Consider the following 20,093-nt stretch of genomic DNA (forward strand, 5'->3'; position numbering starts at 1 on the left):
CTCACGAAAGGGAAAATACTGGAAAAGTAAACAAAATTGATTAATTTGTCGGTTAAGATACAGATGTTCAAAGAGTTTTAAGAACTCTAATCTTTTTGTCCATTCAATGCTTTAACAACTGAAGTCCATTACAAATAGCAAAACCTGATAATACTGTTTTAGGATGTAGCCCTGCACCACAAGCACCTCTGTAGATGATGCTGCAGTTGCAGTGACCTGTAATAGGTTTATTGCGGTAGATGATGACAGCTGGATTGGTTCTAATCCTGATTTGGAAACCATCTTGCTTTATTAGCAAGACATTGGCTTGAATGGAATCTAACTGCAGGGAGTAGGTTGGTTTCAGGAGAGTGTAGTAATAGTGTGGCTGTATGGCTTCTCAGCTGAAGCTGGTCATATTCAGCCACACTGACACACAGACAAATACAAGACCATGGTCCACAACTGAATTAATTTGCTCCTAGGCCCCAAACTGATCTGAGGAATGTAGTGCTGATGTGCTCACTCTAAGGCTACATTCTATACATGATATAGATAGAGTTTGAGCTAATTGATGTGAAGCGTGGATTCTGCAGATCCTCCTCCAGGAATACAGTCACAGAATTGTTTAGGTTGGAAAAGACCTTTAAGATCTTCAAGTCCAATTGTTAACCTAACACTGCCACGTCCACCACTAAACCATGTCCCTGAGCACTATATCGACACGTCTTACATACCTCCAGGGATGGTGACTCAGACACTTTCCTGGGGTAGTCTGTTTCAACGCTTGATAACCCTTTTGCGAATAAATTTTTTCTAATATCCAATCTCAACCTCCCCTGCCACAACTTGAGGCCATTTCCTCTTGTCCTTGGGACAAGAGGACTTATTCCTTCGGAGAAGAGTCCAGCATCCACCTCACTACAGCCTCCTTTCAGGTAGTTTTAGAGAGCAATAATGTCTCCCCTCAGCCTCACTTTCTGCAGACTAAACAGCCTCAGTTCCCTCAGCTGCTCCTCATAAGACTCATTCTCTAGGCCCTTCACCAGCTTTATTGCCCTTTTTTGGACATGCTGCAGCACCTCAATGTCTTTCTTGTAGTGAGGGGCCCAAAACTGAACACAGTGTTCAAGGTGTGGCTTCGCCAGTGCCAAGTACAGGGGGACAATCACTTCCCTAGTCCTGCTGGCCACACTATTTCTGATATCAGCCAGGGTGCTATTGGCCTTCTTGGCCACCTGGGCACACTGCTGGCTCATGTTCAGCTGGCTGTTGATCAACACTCCCAGGTCTGTTTCTGCCAGGCAGCTTTCCAGCCACTCTTCCCCAAGCCTGTAGCGTTCCACGGAGCTGTTGCGACCCAGGTGCAGGACCCAGCACTTGGCATTGTTGAACCCCATACAGTTGTCCTCAACCCATTGATCCAACCTGTCCGGATCCCTTTAAAGAGCCTTCCTACCCTCAAGCAGATCAATGTTCCCACCCAGGCTGGTGTTGTCTGCAAACTTACTGAGGGTGCACTCAAACCCTTCGTCCAAGTGTTGATCAGGCTAGACTTGACTATGTAGCTTTGGGCCAGAGCTTCTTCCCTGGGACACAAAGACAGCATACAGACATGATCAAAGAGGTGATCTACTTAGTGCATGTTCACATTGCAGTTCAGTGACAATTTAGTTAACTAGTTTCTTTTCCTGGTTCTGGAAGAATTAAAGATGTTAAGCATATTTAGAGATGTACTTTTATGTTATGAAGGGCCAATTTTTACTTTATAAACTATTTGTTTATTTTTCCTCCATTAAAGCAAAAATATAAATATGATGAAATATTGCTACATTTCTGAATCTGTATTTGTCTGTTATTGTTTACTATAATACATTTACATTATTTTTTACTTTTATGCTATTTTAGTGAACACTACTGTAGAGATTCTTGAAGAATCTAAACCAAGTCTACCAGTGATGCATGGTAAGTCTTTTTTTTTAATAGGTCCAGATCCAGTACTTTCAAATCTAATACTCCTTCTTCTCAGGTGTGTTGCTTGTCAGATCATAGCTCTAAGAGGAGTTACCTTGAAAGAATTTGAATTGCTTTGCTATATGCCAGCATTGAGAATTCCCATGAAGTAATTGTAAAGATGCACTACTGAAAAGAATAAAGGAAAAACAAAATAAAATAATCTGAGTATATTTCCTAGCACATGTATACATTGGAGCACTTTAAGGTAAAAACTAATTGAGGAAATAAGATTGTTTTCTAGAAAATATGCTTATTTTATGGTATATGCATATAATGGAATTCGTATAGAGAAAAATATGGAGAAGTTTGTTTGTAAGTCTTGAAATTGTCTTTTTTTGTGTGACTTCAAACGTCAAGGAGGAAAAATACAGAAGACATAATCAAAGTAGACAATCATCCCATCCAGCTAGAAAAGTAATAATATATTAAGTATAGATAATTAATAATAGTATTTTAAATAATTCACTTATTTTGCATTGAAACCAGCTTCATTGCACCAACACAGTAGTGCTGGTTCTAGCCAAGAGATCTCACAGCAAGTAGCCTAGCTATTGCCTTGAAATTAAGAGACAAGCTTTATGAAGAACATTGCTGCTTACACACCAGGCTTGTCAAGCATTGCTCTTTTAGTACATTTACTTTCATTTGGTCTGAAGAGGAGAACAGTTCTGTGAACATTAGTATTTTCTGAACTCTGACAATTTATATCAGCTCATTCAGATCTTTCCTGATTTCTTGCTGCTCCAAATATGAAGTTTGTGACACCTTATGAAACTTGTCAAGATAGAGAAGGCTGTTCCTGCCATTGATATCCGTTTGTTATAAAACCTCAAAGAAGGTGTTTCCTTCTGAATCCTTTGCTGATGATTATTCTCTTTATCTCTGCAGGTCTCTCTGTCTGTCCCCTTTCTTCCCTTCTGGATTTTTTTAAACTTACCCTTCCTAATTTCTGGATATAAGGGTTAGCAGAAATAGTGTCTTATCCCTCAAGGGATTGACTTACATACTCAATTAAGACATCATAGCTGCATCTCATGCCATTATGAAAATGAAGGTGCTTGCTGGTAACTTCTGTACAGACATTTATTTAGCACAGAGCATCTCTGAAATCACAGGAGCTATCGTTTTCCTACCCAAAAAATTGCCTGCATATGGAATATCTTCTTTTTCTTTCTTTTTTTTCTGTTTGAAAGAAAATTAATTCTGAAAAAGGCTCTCTTATGTGAACTTAAGTACACTTTTCACAGTTGCCTGGAAGCTTTTGCAGTGTTAGATTAGTTCTGCACATCTTAAATCTGTGCTATGAAAAGATACCTAAATTACAGATGAGGTATCTTATGTGTAAAATAGTGGAATAACTGTGTTAGCCTGCTGCTTTTGTGTTCATGTTCCTGATTTCTTGTGGAAGCTAATAGTCTGCCTTGAATGCCATCCTGGCTGACCATTCTTCTCTTAGTTTCTGAGCTAGCCGTAGGGTTTTGTGCAAATGTAAGTTAAGTCTTATCTTCAAAGATTACTTAAGTCTCACAAAAAGGCAACGGATTAATTACGATTTTTAAAATCATATTTTAAAATCAGACTTTGGATTCTATATTATTCTTGAAATGTTGATACTTCTTCAATATTTAATCTTTGTTAGGTCAGTAATAGTAGGTGGAATTGAAGACAGTAGTTAAAATGCAAATATATTAATTACATCCATTAAAATCTATGACTTAGTCTTCCAACATGGTATGGACTAAAGCCCAGCTATCGTTAGGGACATAACTGAAGCATCTGAGGAAAATTTAGTCAAAGTAGTCTTCCTAGACAGTTAACAGAGAAAAGGGGCACCTTCAGAGTTTAGTTTGGCTGAACTAAGATCTGAATTGCTCTTCGAAGTTGCTTGTGTCTCTTCATTGACTGTAGAAGGAGTCTGAGATGACTAGGCCTCTAACTTAGAGGCCTCAGGTAAGTATCAAAAATTTATAATATTTAAGAATATTGGTTAAAAATTAATATTTATGCTGCTTATGTGCAGTATCTGGCTTCCCATTGATTAGTTAGGAGAAAAATACATGAAATGCATTGATTCAGAGATGACGGTCAAAATTACAGGTGTCACAGATGAAGTCTGGCAGCTCTTCGGATGTGAAATTTTGAGTATAATTTAAAGGAGTAGATAATGACTATAGCCGTGGCTTGCATTCCTTACATCTTTAAGAAGTGCAGCAATTTATAAGAAACAAGTTTTACATTTCATCCTTGGTTTTCATATTGCAAGTGCTGAGTGCTTACTGTAGGTGATACTCCGCTATAGATAATTGTAACCCTTCTGTTTGGGCTAAAAGTACTTCAGCATTTTGTATTTCAGAGTAAATAGACAGGATTTCTTCTTTAAGTATTGGCCAGAATACTGCTTTTCCAATACTACTGTCAGAAGAGTAGAGTTTTTCTAAACTCGTATATAAGAACAGACAAATAATATATGATACGCTTGAAATATACACAGCTTGAAATCTTCATTATTGTTAGATATATTTTCATATCCCACCTGCATAGAAATTGTCTTCAAATACTGTTTAAAGCTGATATTTAATGATTTGTCAAAGTATGCCAGGCACTTAATTTTTCAGTAGTATAATTATCCACTGAAGAAATTAAGGCAACCTGTACTTTTGATACATCTTATCTATCTCTCCGCACACATTACTTGGCAGAAAAGATATTCTGGAAGATGTGGGAAGACACACACATCATTGTGGAGGTCATCTTTAGGTTGCTGGCCTTAATGATGGCTAGTATTAATATGGCTGAGTTCAGGCCAGTGAGCTGTGAATATGACCAGCCTTCATTAAGACTGGTGTTGGTAGCTGCCGTTTAGCTCAGTTCAAGCCTGAGGCTGACAGGAACTGTTCTTGTGAGGATAAAGCTAGGTTAGCTAGTTAGGTTTTGGACTGAGGCTAGCTTATGACATACGGTGAGGATGTGCCCAGAAATTGCCACTGGGCTAGGTATAGCATTTAGCAGTCGTACTGTTTGGTTAGGGTCAGGTGTGGGACTGTTGGGGTGGAGCAACTTCATTAGGTGTGGAGTTCAGGTGGTTCATGCCAGCATAAGAAGCTGATTTATGGCAGGGTCTGCAAAGCACTGATATCACCCAGAGACATCTGGTTATAGGGGATGTGATATACCCACTCGATGCCGTGCTCTTTGGCCCAGGTGTCTATGAGGTTGTTTCGGAAATGAGTCCTGTTGGCTGACTCAGTTCTTTCTGGATTGCCATGCTGCAAGAGAACTTGCTTCTCAAGGCCCAGGAAGGTGTTTCGGGCGGTGGCATGTGGTACGGGATATGTCTCTAGCCACCCAGTGGTTGCTTCCAGCATTGTGAGCACATGGTGCTTGCCTTGGCGAGTTTGTGGGAGTGTGATGTAATCAATCTGCCAGGCCTGTCCGTATTTATATTTCAACCATCATCCTCCATACCAAAGAGGCTTTAATCACTTGGCTTGCTTAACTGCAGCACATGTTTCACATTCATTAATAACCTGTGCAATAGTGTCCATGGTTAAATCCACCCCTCAATCACGAGCCCATTTGTATGTTGCGTCTGTTCCTTGGTGGCCCGAGGTGTCCTGGGCCCACTGAGCTGAAAATAGCTCACCTCTTCATTGCCAGTCTAGGTCCACTTGGGAAACTTTGATCTTAGCAGCCTGATCCACCTGCTGGTTGTTTTGATGTCCTTCTGTGGCTCGACTCTTGGGTACATGGGCATCTACGTGACGTACTTTTACAACCAGCTTCTCTAGCCGGGCAGCAATATCTTGCCACAATGCGGCAGCCGAGATGGGTTTGCCTCTGCGCTGCCAGTTGCTCTGTTTCCATTGCTTTAACCACCCCTATTGGACATTTGCCACCATGCGTGAGTCAGTGTAGAGATAAAGTACTGGCCATTTTTCCCGTTCAGCGGTGTCTAAAGCCAGCTGGATGGCTTTCACCTCTGCAAACTGACTTGATTCACCTTGGCCTTCATTAGCTTCTGCAACTCGTCGTGTAGGACTCCACACAGCAGCTTTCCACTTTCAGTGTTTTCCTACAATATGACAGTGAACAAGGCATATCTCTTCTCATTTTCTGGTAGATTATTATCCAGTGGGGCTTCTTCAGCACATCACCTCTTCCTCTGGTGGCATTCCAAAATCTTTGCCTTCTGGCCAATCTGTGATTACTTCTAAGTTTCCTGGATGATTGGGGTTTCCTATTCAAGCCTGCTGTGTGATCAGTGCAACCCATTTACTCCATGTAGCATCGATTGCATGATGTGTAGAGGGGACTTTTCCTTTGAACTTCCAGCCTAGCACTGGCAGTCGGGGTGCCAGGAGGAGCTGTGTTTCAGTACCAACCACCTCTGAAGCAGCTCAAACTCTTTCATATGCTGCCAGTATTTCTTTTTCAGTTGGAGTATAGCAGGCCTCAGATCCTCTATATCTCTGCCTCCAAAAGCCTAGGGGTCGACCTCGAGTCTCTCCTGGTGTTCTCTGCCAGAGACTCCAGCTAGGGCCATTCTCCCGGGCTGCAGTGTAGAGGATGCTTTTAACATCTTATCCTGTTTGGACCGGCCCAAGGGCTACTGCATGAACAATCTCCTGTTTAATTTCTTCAAAGGCTTGTCATTGCTCAGGGCCCCATTTAAAATCATTCCTTTTTCGGGTCACTTCATAGAGAGGGCTTACAACCATACTGTAATTTGGAATACGCATTCTCCAGAAACCCACAACGCTCAAGAAGGCTTGTGTTTCTTTTTTGTTTGTTGGTGGAGCCATAGCTGTTATTTTGTTGACCACATCCATTGGAATGTGATTATGTCCACCTTGCCATTTTACTCCTAAAAACTGGATCTCTTGTGCAGGCCCCTTGAATTTGCTTTGTTTTATTGCAAAACCGGCTTTCAGAAGGATTTGGATTATTTTCTCCCCTTTTTCAAAAACTTCTGCTGCTGTGTTGCCCCATACAATGATGTCATCAATGTACTGCAAGTGTTCTGGAGCTTCACCCTTTTCCAATGCAGTCTGGATCAATCTATGGCAAATGGTGGGGCTGTGTTTCCACCTCTGGGGCAATCAATTCCACATGTACTGGACGCCCCTCCAAGTGAAAGCAAAGTGTGGCCTGCATTTTGCTTCCAAAGGGAAGGAGAAGAATGCATTGGTGATATCAGTGGTGCCGTACCACTTGGCTGCCTGTCGTAGTTCAGCCCTGATCGGGACCAGACTACGAGTCTCTCTCTCACTCCCCCCACCCTCCGAGAGAATAGCGGGAAATAAGAAAAACGGCTCGAGGTTTGAGATAAGGACAGGGAGAAATCCTTAAAGTTACCATTATGGGCAAAACAGACTCAACTTGGGTAAAACTATTTATTTATTTCTAAAACTAGCAGGATAATGAGACAGAGAACAAGATAACCTTCCCCCACCCCTCCCTGTTCCCAAGCTTAACATTATCTCTACCACCTTCCCCTCCCGAGCGGCACAGGGGGGAAGAGGGAATGGGGGTTGCAGTCAGTTCATCACGCGTTGTTTTACGCCGCTGCTTCATGGTCGGGGGAAGAACTCCTCGCATTCCTCCCCTGCTCTGTTGTGGGGTCCCACCCATACGCCACAGTCCTTCATGAAACTGCTCCAGCGTGGGTCATCTCTTCCACGGGGTGCAGTCTCTCCAGAATGGCTGTCCCAGCGGGCCCTCCACGGGCCACAGCCTCCTTCAGGCATCCACCTCCCCCAGTGTGGGGTCTTTCACGGGTTCCAAGTGGATCTCTGCTCCACCGTGGGCCTCCATGGGCTGAGGGGGACAACCAGCTCCACCATGTTCATCACCACAGGCTACAGGGAAATCTTGGCCAGAAGCCGCATTACTCCTCCCCCTCCTTCTGAACTGACCTTGGTGTCTGCAGCTGTTTCTCTCACAAGACAAGTTCTTCACAACAGGCTGGCAGGCGCCTCTCAGAATCTCTTCACATCATCCATCTCATCCCCTCTCCACTTCTTGCAGCCGGGCCAGGCCAAGTCAGGCCCAGTCGGCTGCCTGGCAAGAGGCCAGAGGGTGAGGCCTGCAAGGCCCATGAGGCCCGCGCCTCCCCCTCTACGCCTCTGCCCCTGCTCAGCTTCTTCACATCTTCTCTTCTCTTTTATTTTTTCCTATTATCCCCTTCTTAAATATGTTATCGCAGAGGCGTTATCCCGGAACATTCTGCTACCAATCGGCTCAGCCTTGGCCAGCAGCGGGTCCGCCCTAGGCCCGGCCGAGTCCACTGAACAAAGGGGAGCGACTTCTAGCAGTTTCCTACAGAAGCTACCACCTTAGGCCCCCCCCTCATTAAACAAAACCACAACACTGCCTTTGACTCTAGTTCATACTGAAGTTCTAACGTGTCTGGCATGGCAGCATTCAGTGGTGGTCTAACTTCATTCAGGCCACAATAGTCCACTGTTAGTCTCCATTCTCCACTTGATTTTCGCACTGGCCGTATGGGACTGTTAAAGGGCGAGTGAGTCTTACAGAGCACTCCCTGGCTCTGCAGTTGACAAATCAGCTTATGGATGGGGATCAGGGAGTCTTGGTTGGTGCGATATTGCTGTCGGTGCACCGTGGTGGTAGCGATTGGTACCTGTTGTTCCTCAACCTTCAGCAACCCCACAACAGAAGGGTCCTTTGAGAGTTTGGGCAAGGTGGACAGTTGTTTATGTTCCTCAGTCTCCGCAGTGGCTATACCAAAAGCCCACTGGTGCCCTTTTGGGTCTTTGAAATACCCGCTCCTGAGGTAATCTATACCAGGAATGCATGGAGCATCTGGGCCAGTCACTATGGGGTGCTTTTGCCACTCATTCCCAGTTAGACTCACTTTGGCCTCCAATACAGTCAGCTGTTGGGATCCTCCTGTCACTCCAGAAATACAAACGGGTTCTGCCCCTTTATAGCTTGGTGGCGTTAGGGTCCATTGTGCACCAGTGTCCACTAGAGCTTTATACTCTTGTGGGTGTGATGTACCAGGCCATTTAATCCATACAGTCCAGTAAACTCAGTTGTCCCTCTCCTCCACCTGGCTGGAGGCAGGACCCCTCTAGTCCTGTTCATAGTATTCGCTGCTTACTTCTTGTGAATGTGAACTGGAATTCCCTTCCATAGCATCAGAGGTAAGATCAGCCCTTCTGTTCTGTCTGGGTAACTGTCCATTGGAGACTGGAGCAGCAATTTTCTGGGGAGAACCTTTATTTGCAATTGTTTTTCCCTGCAGCTCCCACACCCGTGTCTCTAGGGCTGGGGTAGGTTTCCCATCCCACTCCCTCATGTCCTCTCCTTGGTCATGCAAGGTAAACCACAGGGTACCTCGCCACATGTACCATCTCTCTTGAGCAGGGAAGTGTTTACTCCTAATAGCTGAAATACTGGTCGGTATGGGTGGGGAGTAGGACCTATCCTCTTTTAATTGCTGGACCTCCCAAGACAGTTTCTCCACAGCCGAGATGAGGGAGGAAGAGAGAGTTTCTTCATATTGCCAGAGCTGACTAGCCAATTCATCTATTGTTGGTCCCTCTCCATCTTTCCAATTCAGTACTGCCAATGAATTGGCATGTGATGAAGGTATGCTCCGTAGTAACTTCAGCCACATGAGCTGTGCGCACTGGATTTCACCTGGATCTTTGTATGGTTCCTCACAATCTAGGTCGCTATAAATGATTTCCAGCACGGCTAATTCTCTTAGGTACTGGATACCTCTCTCTATGGTGGTCCACTTGCCTGGGTGATAGGTGACATCTTCCTTGAAGGGATATCTTTCCTTCATACTTGACAGGAGTTGCCTCCAGAGGCTGAGAGCTTGTCCACCTCTTCCAATGGCTTTGTCGATGCTCCCATCCCTAGAAAGAGATCTCAGCTGTTTAGCTTCCTTACCTTCTAATTCCAGGCTACTGGCCCCATTATCCCAGCACTGAAGCAGCCAGGTGACAAGGTGCTCGCCTGGATGCTGGCCGAAATCTTTTCGTATGTCACGCAGCTCACTCAGGGATAGAGATCGGGTGTTTTCAGTCTCGTTTATGAGTTCCTCTTCTTCCTCCTCTGCTCATGATGGTCCTGGTTTTTCCTCATCCCTTACTAAACAAGCTGACTTTTGCTTCTAAGATTTCTTCTTCTATATAGGGGCGACCGATACCGACACAGGTTGGTTCTCTGATTTGGTCGCAGTGCCAGTAGCTGGGCCTGGAGTAGCCGCAGTGCCTGTCACTGGAGCTGGAATAGCCGCAGTGCTGGCAGCTGGGGTTGGAGTAGCTGTGGTGTCTCTCCCAGGGGCTGGAGTAGCCACAGTATCTGTTGGTTGGTTTTCCCTCCCTTCTTCTTGAAGGTGCTGCAAAACACTGAGCAGTGTTTGGTAGATACTAGCCAGTGCCCAGCACAAAGTGTTAAGTTGTGCTTCTTTGGAATAGCCATGGCATTTTCCTTTCAAATACTCAGTCACTTCATCAGGATTCTGTAGTTATTTGGGAGTGAAGTTCCAGACCATTGGAGGTGAGAAGCTCTCTAGATACCTGCCCATATTCTCCCATGTGCCCCTCCAACCTCGAGGCAGATATTTGGGTGATTCTTTTCAAAGAATTGTTTAATCCTAAACAAAATTTGAAACACATTTAGGAGACATAGCAATAGGAGTATGCTGGCTTGCACATCCCTAGGATATTCAGAATTCTTGAAAGCTGATGTGACTAGCTTGAAGGAGAAAGGGAAGGTAAAAGAGTAGGGAAAAGTATCCTCTTCTGACTTCCCCATAAATTGGTTCTCCAGGGAGAAAAAGAAAAATGTGCGATTATTAATAATTCTTGCAAAATGGCGCCCGAAGTACAGAGTTGCCGGCAATGCCAAAAAAAAAGGCCAGACTGATTTAATGAGCAGTGATGGTATCATATCATAAGCCAGTAGTGCCCAGTACAACAAAATGAGAAGTCTCATCCATTTCCGAGAGGTGATAAACAGGATCAAAGGAAATATGTGATGCAATTTAGGATTTACATAACACAACCATGCGAACACGTAATACAACATTGTGACCAGGGACTCTTAAATAAAAACAATGAGCACTTGTAACAGCTTTGACACATTCTAGTCAGATCTGTCGTTACCTCAACCCTTCTAGCCCCACGCTGGGCACCAAAAAGATTGTGATGGTTTAGCACAAATTACCATAGTTTCTCACTCACCCTCCCCCTCCCCAGCAGGGTAGGGGAGAGAATTGGGAAGGAAGGAAAACTTGTGGGTTGAGATGAAAACAATTTACTAAAATAATGATGGAAAATTACAATAATAATAGAATATAAGGATATTAAAATATACAAAATGAACAATGTATGTTTTCTCACCACCTGATGTCCCAATGACTGATACAGCCTGTACCAAGCAGCGATCCCAGAAACAAAACCGAGCGGCGAGTGAGGAAGTGAACAGGAGCCAGCAAGGTAGAGGGAACGATACCAGCGAACGAGAGAGAAAGATGGATGCCAGGAAGGCAGATACCGCCAACCCCCACTTACACACTGAGCATGACGTTTATAGTATGGAATACTCTCTTTGGCCAGTTTGGGTCAATTATTCTGTCTGTATTTCTCCCAGCTTCCTGCATCTGCAAATTAGTGAGACTTGGAAAGCAGGACAGTGTCCTTGGTCTCATTCACAACAACTCATATCATCAGGGTGTTTTATCAACATTCTTACATACAAATCCAAAACACACCAGAGGAAAATTAACTCCATCCCTACTGAAACCAGGACACTGGGCCAAGGTTTTACAGGGATCAGTGAGCTTGGGTTAGTGTTAGGATTAGGCTTCGGCAGATATTGATTGGCAAACAAGAGTTATGGTTGAGTTAAGAAGGATCAGTTATGCAAGGTAGCAGCAGCAGAGCCTGACTGAATAGGTGTGAGTATGAAGTTGAAATGTATCTCTGTTTCATCGCCAAGAAAGAGGTGGAGATGAGAGCCAGGGTTCAAGTCGTGTCAATGAACAAAGTGTAATTAAAGTTGCATCTGAGCTGCAAGACTGATGTAATCTCCAGTTCTACCAGTACTCTGGTAGTCCAGAGCAGGCGATATGCTGGCTCCTGCCTTGCTTCAGCCTCGTGGGATCCACTTCCAGTAAGGCGAGCACACAGTTTGTCTGTTCATCTGGAAGGGGGAGCATAGAAGTGGCTAGGAGCAAGTCATTTGTATCTAGTTGTGAAGCCAAAAGGGAAGATAGCAGTCTGTCTAAGTTCAACACTCAGACTAAGATGAAAGCTAGGAGTAAGATCCTGACTAGCAAGGTCTGATGTTTAAGAGACTGATGTAGAGCAGCATCCACTAGGGTCAGCTGGACTAGATTTAGGGCTGATACTTGACAGGAAGGTAACAGGCTCTCCTGAAGTTAGAAGCTGTAGTGATTACTTGTTTGAGGCTAACATTAGTTTGTGGGTTGGTGATATTTTGGGCAAAAAGGTCAGATGAACTAGAGAAAGTTACAGTAATTCAGAGTAGTTAGGATTTCAGTCTGCATCAGCAGGATTGGTTTAGATACGAAATTAGCAAAGACTGCTTTGTACAGATTTGAGGTTTAGCTGGGTAGTCAGACTTAAATGATTCCTAAAAATAAGCTTGCTAATATTTAGATGCTGCTGATTTCAAGGATGTGCATTAAGGTAAGAGCTGAGAGGTCTGATCAGATGGCTAGAGGCAGCACATCTCTGGTAAACATAGGAGAGGGCTCCTTAGGGGAGTGTTCTTCACACATGGCTATAAACCAGAGAAGTGGTGAACCAAGCTACTTTTTCTTACATTGTATTCCAATGTGTTATTTAATAAATATCTCTTAGAATGAGAGTACAGTAAAGAAAAAAAAAACACCCACTTAAATTAGAGAAGTTGCTGTTTCCAGGTGTTGCACTCCCTCATGTCTTAGCTTTCGATCTCTGTCATCATGCAGTGAACAATATTCTACAGAGCAAGTAATACATTTTGGTTTTGCTCTTGCAGCTCTTCTTTTACTTGTTTTAACTTCCTCTGTTTCTAGTATACTGAGGAAGAGAAGCACAGTTTTCAGCTCTGAGTTCCGGGACCTGGGCTTTTCCTGTTAAATTAAGTTACTTGACAAGGGCTTGTCCAGAGATGAGTCAGCTCCTTTAAGGAGATTGCATTTGAGTAAAGTACAGGTAAAACAAGTATGGATTAAATCCAATTACGCAGCAACTGGCTTACTGTCTAGTAGTTCTAGCCAAGAAAGTCAGAGGCCTTGATGTCCATGAAGCTAAATTAATTCCCCCCAGAACATCTCATCTGTGCTTCAGGCTCTGTCCTCCGAAACAGGCTCACTGCAGGCTTTTGGGAATGATCCCAGACTGTGCCTGAATGTTGTTTTGGAGAACGTTAGTTGGTGCAGGGCAACAGTGTGCCAGGAGCAGTAGTGTGGAGGATCATGTTCTAGTGCCCAGTAGTGCTCTGGCCACTGTTAAATTTTACAGCCTTAGAGACCGAAAGACCAGAAGCCTATTTATCAGTCAGTCTCTCAGAGTTTTGCTTTTAAGTGTTTCTATAAAATATATTGAAATTTGCATCTTGTTAGCATCATGTGATGGTGTAAGAAGAATTTTTTAAGAATTTCTTATGTAGTGCGAATTATATGGTAGCAAATCATAAGTCTTGTAACCTGCTTGGAAAAGCAGGTGAGAGGCTGAATAGAACTGCAGGTATGGAAAATGTGGAGAGAGCAGCAGCCAAACCCAAGCATTTACACCACCAGTTTCAGTTTTAGTCCCCTTCACATGGGGAATATTGGAGATGTGACAGTAAGTGTCACCTAGCTCCAAGTGCTCATTTCATAGTGATTGCCCATCACAATGCATCCATGTTTGTACCTAATTGTATGAGAAATGCTGGAGAGCAGGCATCTTTACTGCAACGTCACTTCCTCCCCTTCTACTCATACAGTGTAACAACCATGTATAGTGCCAAAGGTTTCTTTTGAAGGCTGGGGCAAATGTACATTGGCCCAAAATATTGGCCAATAAATTGTTTTCTCCTATACTACCAGTAGTTGAATGCTGAAGGTATAGTTTGCATGTTTCTCAGTTTTTATCATAAACCCTAGAATAAGCTAGAATTCTAGTTTTTATTTAAATGAATTTATTTATGGAAGGTGAATATTAACATTTTAAAAATGTACATTTTCATTAGTCTACAGAAAAGCATTTTCATGCATCTCTTCTATCTGAAGTCTATAAAGTTGTAAATAAACTGTACACTGGCTTCATTTATATAAAGCAAATTGTACCTGACAGCCTATAGAATGATAATTTAAATGTGTCTAGGAAGCTGTTCTCAGCAGAGGACATTTCAAGATTTCTTTAAAGCACATGCTAATACTGAATCTCACTATATTGGAATGATTGAAGAGTTTAAAAATTTATTTTATTGGAAATTATCACATATATCTATAATTTCTCTATGCCTTGCATGTATAGACTCAGTGCTTAATAGTTCTCTGGAATTATGAGTTAACATATTTTTTCCATATATTTTTGAGGATTTCTATATCTATTTTAAAATATTTGTAAACTTTTAATACCAAATTGCACAAAATATTTCAAAATAAATTTAAGAGTTGAAATGTGTTTTATGAGAAATGAATGACAGTGTTCATTTACTTAATCCTAAATGGCATTGTCATTGTAGGTGCCCAAAAACATCTCACCTGGCCTCTGAGTGCCATTCCAGAAGGGCACGAGTTTTTCTGTAGTTGTATCACTTATCAGCCAGCCCTGTGCTGGTGTCTTAAAACTCTGATATATCCGAGATAACAGTAGACACTCACATTTGGGCAACTGAATCGCTCCTGAAGTGACTACTGTATCAGGGTCTCCTTCACAAAAATGTACCACCAAGACAGTGAAGAGTCACGTTGCGTTGGGTTTTTGATTGTTAAGCAGTTTGTCAGCAATCAGGAAAATTGACATCAGTGTGTTTTTTTGCCTAACTTTCTCACTCTGGACCTTGACCACCTCCTGTCCTGTTTTTCTGGTGTTCCTGTTCTTCCTCGTTATTAGAGCAGGCACCCTTGGTGCATATGCTGGAGCCTATAGAGGAGCTTTCAGAAGAGGAAAAAGGTAATGGTTGGTTCAGCTCAAAATGTAGTGGCATGTGGGTTTTTTTTAAATAAAAATGTAAATATTATTTTACACCTACAGTATTTTTCATTGTATTTGAGTATGCTCATGTCATTTGGGTGGGCACAGTCCTTGTTTATGTCAGCCTGTCTGCTATTGGTGTTTGTAAATATTATGATTTCCTCATCCAAGTTCAATGTTTAATGGAAAGCTGGCTAACTCTTTAAAGCAGGCATATTCCATATGTCTAAAGGCACTTGAGCTAAGCAGAGGAAAAACATTTGATGGGGAATAGCACCTCCTTACTAGGAAATTTTTCGTGCTGACACTATTGCCATGTATGCTCACTTCTGTTTCAAACTCCGCATAAGAGGATAGAGAGTTCAGATAGAAGACGGAAGCTGGTGGTGGAAGTTGAAGCTGTCTGCTTTCATAGATGCACCAGAGATACTTTGCAAGTGATCTGAGTTACACCTATCTCTGAGCAGCCACAGCTCCAGACAGAGTTGCGCAATTCTGAATGAAATTACATAGCCCAGTGTTGGTAGCTGTTCTTCTGCTTCATCTGAGGAAAACTTGGAGACAGCCATATTTACAGTGACAGAAGAGAAAGCATTGGTTCATCCTGCATGGTATTCTTCTCCTGAAGAAGGCTAACGTACTTTAGATGAAACACCAAATAGCTGAATAGCATAATAATCTGTACTATGTACAAAAATCAAAATCAGTCTTGAACCTTACAGCGAATGAGTTTGAATTTTGAGGGAATGATGCTGTTTTGAAAACAAAATTGTTATTTGAATACATCTGCCTGTGAGAGGTTTCCCCAGGGAAAACCCAGCAACTCTGAAAATCTAAAATAAAGATTGCTCACATTTTTGCCATTCTTTCTGCTATTTCTCTTGCTTGCCATCTTCTCTCTTGATGGATTGTCTTTAATTCTTCTGCTGTCCCTAAAGGCATGGCCTGCAGTTTGAAAGAGAGAAAGAAAGAATGCAGTCTGAAAAAATAGACCAAGATTTTTTTTATGTTCGGTGACAGCCGTTTGTAAGGGAGAGTGTGAAAATTCTTGACTTGGCAAATTACTTCGTGGGATTATGTAGGAGTGGAAACAGTGGACCAGGCTCAAGGTCCCTTGTTTCCAAAGTATTCAAACCAAGTGTTTAGGGTTTTTTTTTTTAAAAAAAAAAAACAAAATTAATAATAGAACAGTTCCTTAAATAGTTGGCTCTGGCCAACTATTTGGATTGAGTTAATGAGCAAGAATTAATAGTCATTAATCAGGATAATGCTGAATAGTCTTGTTACCCATATTAGTAGGTAGTAATTATGAATTTTTAAATTATTTTAGATGGATCTATTTTATTGTAAGGATTAACATCTGAAATGGGATAGAATTTTCAGAAGGCTCCCTGGAGCCTTCCAGTTTACAAAGTCTCATATCTGGATTTCTAGGAGGATTTCATACTAGATAATGTACCTTTTCCTGACTGAGGATAGTCTGGTAACCCTGTGCTTCCACACCAGCCGATAGTTTGCCTCTTCTAGGACTGAGCTCTCCAGTCAAATCGCTTTTAATCCCCACCTCTGTCAGGGACTGAGTTGTCTACATAGTCCCCAAAGCCAGTTAAGATTTCAGCCAGATTCTGTCCTCTTCAACACAGATCTCTTAGCCTGCTAGCTGAACTCTTTTTCAGTTTTCATTACATGCATCTCTTTCCAGGATCCATCGGAAGCCACTTTCTCAAACAACCTGAATATCATTTGTGTATCTTGAGGCTTTTTGGGGTCCTCTTCAGGATGCTTATCTTTCCCTTAAAGAAAAATGAAAACTAAATGGAACTGCTTTTTAAGCAATCATTGTTTAAAAATAGGAAAAGTGTCACATTTGTTTGGAAAGAAAACATTTGAAAGTCACAATACAGAATTATTCCTTCATTTTACCCTTGTCTGCAGGCTGGCGAATGACTCTACTGCCCTGTAAGTCACATGGGAAAGAGACAAACTCCTGCCCAAGATTTAAATTTTATTTCAGGGAGTGTGGTTAACAGCATGCTTTCCTGGGGTGTTGTATACCCCTCTAGGTATGCTTTGCCGACTACTGCCAGACAGAAGCAGCTACCATGGTCCCACAGGTTATTGGTTCACTTTGTCTAAGTGGCATTCAGTAAAACTTTGCCTTACCAGAGACACTTCATAGGCAGGCTCCAAATGTTTTGCATCTTTACTCCCTTGTATGACTCTATAATACTTTGGCCTAACTTAAATATCATTCTTTAATTTAGATGGAAGAATCTGTCTCGATGATTCTTTATTACTTGCATAAAAGTTCGTGTCATTACTGACACTTAAAGCAAGAGATAGAAACTTCTTTGTCTGCTTTTAAGTATGTATGATGTCATAGACCTGCATAGAAGAAAACACGATGCTGAACTTTGTCCTTGAAAGAGTTTTGAAGATAATTATTATCCGTCATGTATTTTATGTGAAATGATCTGTCTCAGACTAAGGTTTTGTCTTTACCAAGACTTTTGGAAGTGTTACAGCTTTCCAAGATTTTATTTCAGTAGGTGTTCTCTATCAGAGAATATTATGCTGCTTGAAGATTTTCTTGAGAACAAGTTTGCCATATTCCTGTTTTAATTCCTGCTAGAGTTCAGCTTTGATTTGAAATATCACTGTGAGAGAACTTAAGTATCAGAAGATAGTCTTTCTTTGTCAGAAGTTTCCAAGTACAGTTCTGAAAGTAAAGATCTTTGTTGCTGAATATGCAGGCATATATCTTTATAGAGATTCCATAACAAGAAAAATAAAAGATACTTATTATGGTGAGTATGAGGTGCTGAGGCATAGATTCCAATCAAGCTGACTTTTGTAAGCTAGCCCAAGATTTTAAAAAGAATACAACTCCATGTAGACAAAAAGTGCACATATATCTTTAGTGTTTCTAAAAAATGCATGCTTCAGTGCAGTTTTTTTGTCTCACGTTCTGTGAATTTTTCAAATCTCTCTTAAATGCTTTTTTCCATTTTTATTTCAGAAATTGAGAAAGATGATTATAAAATAAGTAGAAGTAATCACTATTTAGCAAATGCTTTGAAGACTGATCCTTCTTTAACTAAAGAATTACGAGTTGTTTTTGAGCAAGCCTTGGAGGAGAAGCTGGAATCCTTGGGAATTAAAGCAGTAAGATTATTTTCAGTTGTTTAAGAGAGGAAAAATCTTTGTCCCACTTTTTTGCTTTTCTCTTTCAGTCTTTTACCACAACCCTCAACCTATAAAATCCAAAGTTAAATTTTCACATGTTATAAATAAGTGTCATTCCTTACCCTGAAAGAATGTCCGTCAGATTACAGCTGTGGAGGATGTGGCTACACCTATGAGCAGTGTTACCAACTTTTGTGATTTTTCTACAAGCTTTGTGGTATTTGAAGTTTAAAAGAGTGTGTATAATTGTAGCATATAAATCCCAGAAATAATAGCCCCTGTGTTTATAATATAATTTGTTTCCTTAGGGTGTTCGTGGTATCCCAAATGATAGTTTAAGTAAAATTCTGCGTGCTATTAAATCTGCTAGAGAATGCAAACAGAAGGAAAAGCCTGACATCCAGAAAATCCGAGAGCATCTTGAACGCCAAGTTAGCTGTAGGGCTGAAGAGAAATCATCATCTTGTTATAGACCTGGTTCCTGTCCTCAGCTTCTTCCAGAAGGTTAAAATGTTTGGATTTTTTTTTTCGTTCTCTTACATTATATAATTGCTATTTAAGGTTTTATTTAGCAACATTTCTGTTATAGCTGCTTTCATAATTTTTCATATAAATATTCTATATAGTTATGGCCAGCTAAACAGGTTCCTTTAAAGGGTGACATTGTGTTTAACTGCAGAAATCTTAGCTCTTGTATTGGCAAGATAACATGGTAACTCTATACCGCTTTGAAGAAAAAAATTACTTTTTTCTTCTTTTTTGTAAAACTATAATCTGCAACAGAGACATCTTTAATTTTAGAAATTAAATATAAAAGATACCGAACATTGTTTCTAATAATGAGATAGGTAATTTCTCTTGTAGATGAACAGAAGTTTGAACAAGCGGGAATCTCCCCATCTGCCACACCACGAAAACCAGTAAAACGGTCTTCAGCAGCTGTCTGCCCAGCTGAAAAAAGAACAGCCATTGCTGAGAATACATCTACACCAAAGTAAGAGATGCTGTTCTCATAGTACTCATATCTCAGGTAACAATACGATGGGTTTGGGGTTTTATGACCGATGTGAACATTTCCCGCTAATACTGTAAGAATTTAGCAAAGAATTCACACTACCTCTGTACAACCTTTATGCTTACTTAGTTGACTGTCAGTCTTGAAATAACTTGTCTCGTTATTTTTAGATCCAGGAAGCTTTTTGAAAATGGGTTTTCCAGAAAGACATCTAGTATCACGTATGTTTTATTCCCTTGTATTTTTGAAGAAAATATTTTCTGTGATTGAATATTCACATGCTTGCCCTGCAAAAGCTATTATTAAGCTGAAATTATAAACACTTTGTGGACTACATATTTCATATTTTGTTTTAAAGTATTATTCCATTTGAGTTTGTTTTTATGACCCCTGAAAGACATGTTCTTCTTTCAGCTGAACCAGAGAGGGACATTCAGTAAAAACTGGTAGTATCACTTCCTTTAGTTTCATTCTCAGATGCTTTTTCTGAGCTACTTAAAAGCATTTAAAGACTTTGATGACCTTACTTTTCAATTTATTGATATTTTCTTGTTATGACCAAAATGAAACACAGTATTCCAGATTCTATTGACATCAGGCACATTACTTTGTAATTTCCTGCACTGAAAAATTCCTAAATTATTTTCATCTAACAGAATATCAGAACAGAATTTCTGTGGTGCAGATTCCTTGAACCTGAATTTTTCTCTCCCTGCTGATCT

At 41.3% G+C, this 20,093-nt stretch overlaps 1 protein-coding gene and 1 pseudogene across 4 annotated transcripts in view; one reads left to right on the top strand and one right to left on the bottom strand.

Moving 5' to 3' along the window:
- DZIP1 (DAZ interacting zinc finger protein 1) overlaps positions 1 to 20,093 on the top strand; it is a 43,396-nt gene that overhangs the window by 16,350 nt on the left and 6,953 nt on the right. The window contains exons 10-16 of one of the 4 annotated variants that reach the window (XM_086741398.1): positions 1,888 to 1,944; positions 11,406 to 11,570; positions 15,090 to 15,149; positions 18,190 to 18,335; positions 18,665 to 18,860; positions 19,221 to 19,350; positions 19,542 to 19,592. In XM_086741398.1, the coding sequence (XP_086597524.1) occupies positions 1,888 to 1,944; positions 11,406 to 11,570; positions 15,090 to 15,149; positions 18,190 to 18,335; positions 18,665 to 18,860; positions 19,221 to 19,350; positions 19,542 to 19,592 (805 nt within the window). The remainder of the gene's footprint in view (positions 1 to 1,887; positions 1,945 to 11,405; positions 11,571 to 15,089; positions 15,150 to 18,189; positions 18,336 to 18,664; positions 18,861 to 19,220; positions 19,351 to 19,541; positions 19,593 to 20,093) is intronic. The other 3 variants (XM_086741405.1, XM_086741415.1, XM_086741426.1) reach the window with 3 other exon arrangements.
- Positions 2,072 to 11,044, bottom strand: LOC147602329 (uncharacterized; annotated as a pseudogene).

This window comes from Chlamydotis macqueenii, chromosome 1 (genome assembly GCF_036417535.1).
Source record: "Chlamydotis macqueenii isolate bChlMac1 chromosome 1, bChlMac1.mat, whole genome shotgun sequence".
NCBI classification, from domain to species: Eukaryota; Metazoa; Chordata; class Aves; order Otidiformes; family Otididae; genus Chlamydotis; species Chlamydotis macqueenii.